General features: G+C 46.0%; 1 protein-coding gene across 1 annotated transcript in view; it reads right to left on the bottom strand.

Moving 5' to 3' along the window:
- Nucleotides 1-6,653, bottom strand: part of Arpc1a (actin related protein 2/3 complex subunit 1A) — a 23,150-nt gene that overhangs the window by 10,887 nt on the left and 5,610 nt on the right. Inside the window, exons 2-4 of the mRNA XM_021222694.2 lie at nt 5,354-5,447; nt 4,126-4,230; nt 794-1,016 (exon numbers count right to left, since the gene is read on the bottom strand). Coding sequence (XP_021078353.1) covers nt 794-1,016; nt 4,126-4,230; nt 5,354-5,417 — 392 coding nt within the window. The 5' untranslated portion in view covers nt 5,418-5,447. The remainder of the gene's footprint in view (nt 1-793; nt 1,017-4,125; nt 4,231-5,353; nt 5,448-6,653) is intronic.

Genomic DNA, 6,653 nt, shown 5'->3' with positions numbered 1-6,653 from the left:
AACTCAGAAATCTGCCTGCCTCTGCCTCCCAAGTGCTGGGATTAAAGGCATGCGCCACCACCGCCCGGCAATGTTAGCTACATTATTGAAGTAAGTCCTATAAGTACAATTATTTTTAATGTTCTAGTGATATCCTTTGATTTATACCTGCGTACTTTTTTATGGGCCACCTATAAGGCAGTTGCTCCTGCTGAAGGGTGGCCCATATGCTTGCTCTTTGTTAGATAAAAGCCTCCTATACATAGTTCGGGCTAGCCTTAGACTGCGACTCATACGGCAGGCTGGTCTCAAACTCCTGAATGCTAGGATTACATGTGTGTGCACCACACCTAGCCTGATGACTGTCCTACAGCTGGGAAACTTCACTGAATATACAGCTTCTTTTCAGACTACATGAGACCACAATCAGGTCTAATTTACCTGGAAAGGGGACAATCTATCACAAACAGTAAACAGTAAACAGAAGCTCAGCCAGGAGAAAATGTTTCCCATATGAATTAAGAAAAGTTGGGAGCTGGAAGGGAAGGATGGAAATGAAGGAACTGAAGGAGGGAAGGGAAGGGGGTAGGAAGGAAGTAACAGACAAAAGGAAGTAGGGGAGTAAGGAAGGGAAGGGAAGAGTAAAAGAAAAGGTGTGGGAGCTGGGTCATGTGCGTAGGAGGAGTTGAGAGGGAGAAAGCCTCTCTAGGCCAGGAAGGCACGGCAGTACAGGGACTCAACAGGTCCCAAGAGCACAGCATCCCAGCATGGAGTATACAAAGCAGAATGAGAGGACACATGCAACTTGGCTCACCAGTCATTCTCAGACTCAAAGTAACAAACAGAGATGAGCCGGGCTCCGCTCCCCACAGCAAACTTGTTCTCAAGTGGGGACCACTTCACAAAAGTGGCTGCACGGTTAATCCTCAGGATCACCAGGGTNGGCTTCCAGATGCCATCTTTCTGACTCCAGACATAGGCGTTGCGGTCTGCCCCACAAGTGACAATACGGTCGCTCTTGGGAGCCCAGTCAATACCTACAAGTGAAGCACAGGTCACTTGCTATGCCTGGCCAGTGATAAGGGACTGGGCTATTGGTGGGTGACAGCTGGGCATGGGGTAACTGTGGGCTTAGTGGTTTCTTCCCCTCCTTCTCCTAGCTATGGTTATCATCTCATACAAAACCAAGGCTGTTTCTCTCTCTTAAGGACACCAGAGGATGCAGGATCCTTACAAAGCCAGGTAGAACAGAACTGGGAATTTGTGCTTTCTTTTGGCACAGGGTGTTAAGAAGCCCAGGTGGCCTTGAAATCACAATGTGGCTGAGAATACTCTTAAACCCCTGATCCTTTGCTTCTACCTTCTAGTGTTGAGATTACAAATGCCATCATGCCTAGCATGCACGCACATGCACACATATAGTCATATAAGATTTCTATAATAAAATGGTTTAGGGCTTGCTTTGTTTTTGCATATGGGCTTCACACATTCCCATGTGCCTCTGAAGGCCTGAAATTGTTGTCAGGTATCTTTCTTGATCATTCTCCACCTTTATTTATTGAGGCAGGATCTCACTGAACTCAAAGCTTTTCATTTCCTGCTACCTAGCTTGTGCTGTTCCTTCAGAGCTGGGATCCTGGACAGCAGTCTGCCCAGCATTTCTGTGGGTTCCAGGGGGTCTGAACTCTAGCCCTCACACTTACACAGACAAGCACTTTATCCACTGAGTTGTCCTCTCAGCCCAGGAAAATATTTTAAAAGTAGCAGAGCATCAGGCAAGTGGTTCATGCCTTTAATCTCAGCACTTGGAAGCAGAGGCAGGTGAATCTCTGAGTTCTAGACCAGCATGATCTACAGAGTGAGTTCTAGGACAGTCGGGGCAAGAGAAACCCTGCCTAGATAAAAAAGAAAAAAAGAAAAAAAAAAAAAAGAAAAGAAAAGAAAGAAAGGGGAAAAAAAAGAGAAAAAAAGAAAAAGAAATAGTAGCCATGATGTGTGGTGGCATATGATTTTAGTCCAAACACACAGGACACAGAGACAGGCAGATCTCTATGAATTCAAAGCCAACTTTGTCTACATCCAGGCCATCCAGGACAGGACATGAGACCATGTCAAAAAAAAAGGGGGGGAGGGTCTGATGATCAAGTAGCTAACCCCAAGAAAACTCAGAGAGTGGCCGGAACTCTACCACATGCCACACTCTGCTCTATGAAATGCTGATAGTCTCTTCTAGAGTTCGACATATCCTGCCCCCTCATATTTACAGTCTGAGAGAACACTGTTGACCCTAGGTCTGTTAGAAGTATATGTAAACTTTTCTAAGTTCTTCGGATCTAACAAATGCCATCAGAAAATGGGTCCAAGTTCAAAGGACCCCAAGAGATGTAGGAAGAAAAGTTTAAGTGCTTTACTGTTTTGGCTCTTTGGGGGAAGGAAGGAAGGGTCCTTCCATTTTAGTCTTTTCTCATTTAAAAATATTTTCTAATGTCAAAATTCAAACTAAGATGAGTGTCCTTATTCATAGGCATGAGGCCAAATCTATAGGAACAAGGTCACAGAAAGCAGGAGCAACACTGCTGGCGATGATGCCACAGGAAGCTCTAGAGCTCAGAAGCACTGCATACAACCCACCTGGTAAAAGCAGGAAGCATGGTTAGGAACCATGATATCCTTGGATGCTGGACAATTTTTCTATGTTCATGCAAGTGCATGTGCACAGAAACCAGAGATCAACCTTGGGCATCTTCCTCTACTGTTCTTCCCTTGTCTTTTTGAAACAGGACTTCTCTCTGTACCCGAAGCTTACAGTTTTGGCTAGACTGGCTAGCTGGCATTCAGCCATGCCTGGCTTTTGGGGATTCAAACTCATGTGTTCATGCTTTCGAGGCAGGTTCTTTATCTACTGAGCCATCTCTCCAGCCCCAGGGCTGAACAACTTCAAAAGGCACAGAAGGTCAGAAACATGCTCTGTCGTTTTTTGTTTGCTGTTTTTCTGATCTAGGTGAGAATATCTTTAGGCTAATCAGTATATGACAGTCTCATGTAGCCCAGGCTGGCCTCAAACTTCTTTATGTAGCTGAGGATGACCCTGAAATCCTAATCCTCTTTCCTCCACCTCCTAAGCGTTATACCTTTCAGAGACAATGACCAAATAGAAGAGCAATCTTTAAGCAATAGATGGCTCAGTGGTTTCTGGACAGTTTCATACTTGTCAGAACTGAAAACACATCATGAATGTCTGAGTACCAGCATACATACTGAACAAGCCTGGAAGAGATCTTCTAGTGAAGCAGAAAGACCCCAGACAAGGGGACGTCAATCCCTTTCTTACTCCTGTATACCTTTTCAGTGCTCTGGCATGGAAACCTAGATGATTTCCTGACTCAGAAGACTCTGTTAACTGTCTGAAAGGTAATCTGACAGGATGCTGGCTGTATCTCCCCTGCTTCAGTGTTAACAGCTTCTATTCAGAGCATGCACATGGGGGCTTTTGCATGTCACAGTGCACATGCAGAAGTCAGATGACAGCTGGTGGGATCGAGTCCTCTTCTTCCACCTGAAGCTTGGCAGCACATGCTTTTACCCACAGAGGCATCTCACTGGCCTCATTCAGAAGCCACTCTGGCTCCTCAAACAACTCAAAGGAAGGTGTGTCCCACAGCAAAGACAGTGGGCTGCAAATGTGCTTGGTGCTTCCAGTTCACAGGGTCCAGCTCTGGCTTTCCCGGCTCATCCCACCTATAGAGCAGGCTCAGTGCCCTCCATAGACTACACGAGTGTTGTGTGGCTGCTGGGCCACAAGAAGCATGTAACAAAGTTTTTCCTCTCAAATTAAAGAAAAATTCAGCCTTATGACTTTAATTCTAGAAATTGTGAGGCAGGAGCAGGCAGATCTCTGTGGGTTCAAAGTCAGGCTGGTCTACATATAGTAAGTTCCAAGATAGCCAGGGCCACATAGAGAGACCTTGTCTCAAAAAACCTGAAGAAAAAGAGAGAAAAGAAGAACGAAGGAAAGAAAGCAAAGAAAGAAAAGACTCAGTAAATCCTACAGGGCTTGAAATTAGAGGGTCCACTTAGCTTGATGAGGCCCTTTACTGAGGAAAGCGCTTTGTTTGGAAAGAGCATGTGGAGCCTGCAGAGCCTTACCTGTGATATGTCCGTTATGTTCCTTCAGCTCGTGAGCTTTCGTCCACTGACTCCCATTCTTCTTGTAGATGTGCACTTCATGATTATTGGGGCTCAGGGCGATCTCTGGAGGAGGAAAGCAGCAGAAAGAGTTGTTGGTTTGCACTCTGCCACCCTGTTGTTGTCTGCAGCACTGGAGTTTGAACACCGTGACTGCAGGCTCTGCCACTGAGCCAGGTCACAGCCTCTCTCCTTCGGTTCTTGGAGCTGCACTTAGTCCATGCAAGACCAGAACTCGTGCATCAGTTCCAAGTGCTGGAACTTCAGGCACAAGCCACAGCAAGCCAAAATGCAAAACTTCTGTCCATCATGTTGGAATTCAAAAAGTTTTGGATCTCCAAGAATTTCAATTTATGACTTTCATATTAAGAAAACTCAATCTGAGCCAGGCACACGCCTTTAATCCCAGCACTTGAGAGGCAGAAGATGGCAGATCTCTGAGTTGGAGGCCAGTCTGGTCTACAGAGTGAATACAAGAATAGCCAAAAAATAAAAAAACTTCAATCTGAAATTTAAAATAAGACAAAATAGCGGGGCAGTGGTGGCTCATGCCTTTAATTCCAGCACTTGGGAGGCAGAGGCAGGCGGATCTCTGAGTTCAAGGACAGCCAGAGCTACACAGAGAAACATTGTCTTAAACAACTCCCCCGCACCCCCCAAAAAAAGTTAGACAAATTAAAGACTGGTGCAGTGGATATATTAAAACCACTGATTTATATGTTTGAAAAGGGTGATGTTTACATTTTCCCACAAAACTGAAATATGTAGCTCCATGATAGAGTACTTGTCTAGCAATGGAGAGACCTTGGGGTCAATGTTGTTTTCCCCAGACCCCGTCTTGCACACACACACAAGCTGGACAAAAGCTCAGTTGGTAATGTGCTTGCCACGTAAATAAGAGGACCTGAGTATAATCCCCCTAAACCCATGTAAAAACTAGTGTAGCAGCATATGTCCATAAGCTCAGCACTGGGGTGGCATGGTGGGGCCAAGATGGAGGATACCTGCAGCTCAATGGCCACCGGCAGGCCAGCCTAGCCAAACTGAAGTGCTCCAAGTTCACTGAGAGACCTGGTCTCAAAAGAAAAAGGGTGGCAAGGAGCAATAAGGAAGACACTTGGCGTGAATCCCTGGGCTCTACACAACCCCACCCCCCACAAAAGCATCAGGAAATTCAAAGCACACTTACGGGTGCGATCCCTGTTCCAGGCATGGCAGGTGATTGGCTCTAGCAGAAACTGATGCAGAGACATGCTTCTGAAGTGTTTTCACTGGCCAGAAAGCTGTGACAAGCAACAGGAAAGAAAAAACTCAAAATGTCATGCAGTAAGAGTTCACGTTGTCAGAGGGACCCAAACTATTTGGGGATAAATACAACATTGATCTCCCAATAGAGAAGACTCAATCTCAATGCAAAAATCAATTCTGTCACAAGGACTGGAGCACAGTAACCACCAGTATAGAATCTACTCTCGAGGGTCATCGACAGACTCTCAAATCACAGGTCAAAGACTGATGGAGTGGGACATTCAGCCTCAAATTACTACTCCACACAGAACTTACTAAATATGAGAAGGGAAACATGCTTTCACAATAAAGAAATCTGGAGGCATCACCTTGACCAAGTAACCAAACCTGTAGCTACAAACAGGGGAGCAGAGCAATCTAAACCAGCAGTCCTGGAGGAGGGAACATGACCAACATATCATAACTTGAAAACAATGATTTAATTTGTCATCCACACCTCCACACAGGAACACTTGTAAGAGCAAAATGGATACTCAAGGCAGAAAGGCCCAGGGATAGCTCAATGGGATGGTGCTGCCCAGCACGTGGAAGCCCCCGGTTTAATCCCCACTGAAAAGAGGAGGAAGAAGAATGGGGCTGAAGAGATGGATCAGCAGTTAGGAGAGCATAAGGCTACAGAGCGCCCCGGTTAGTCTCAGCAGCCACAGTGATCCAATCACAGCCACTGTAACTCCAGCTCCACAGCACCTGCACTCACACGGACATACGCCCAGAGACATACAAGTCATTTTAGAATAAAAGTAAATCTGACCAAGTGTGTCTTAGCACTCAACAGGCAGAGCTGAGTGGAACTCTGGGAGAGTCTCCTTCCATCCTGGGCTATGGAGTAGACTCTGCCTTAGCAGAAAGTCAGTCAGTCAGTCAGTCAGTCAGTCAGTCAGTCAGTCAGTCAGATAGGAAGTTACAGGGCCATTCTAGATAAATCTTGGAAGATGATCAACCCAGTTATGAAGCACACCTGCCAAACATATTTACTCTACATCCAATCAAGGGCTTGGTCTCACTTTCAGTTTGTAGGCGATAAAGAGGAAAGGTGTAGTCAAGCAACACCAAGAAATGAAGTCAAGCCAGGCGTGGTGGCGCATGTCTTTAATCCCAGCACTCGGGAGGCAGAGGCAGGCGGATTTCTGAGTTCGAGGCCAGCCTGGTTTACAAAGTGAGCTCCAGGACAGCCAGGGCTA

The sequence above is a fragment of the Mus pahari genome, chromosome 23, assembly GCF_900095145.1.
Source record: "Mus pahari chromosome 23, PAHARI_EIJ_v1.1, whole genome shotgun sequence".
Lineage (NCBI taxonomy): Eukaryota > Metazoa > Chordata > Mammalia > Rodentia > Muridae > Mus > Mus pahari.
This window is presented reverse-complemented; position numbering and strand designations above follow the sequence as displayed.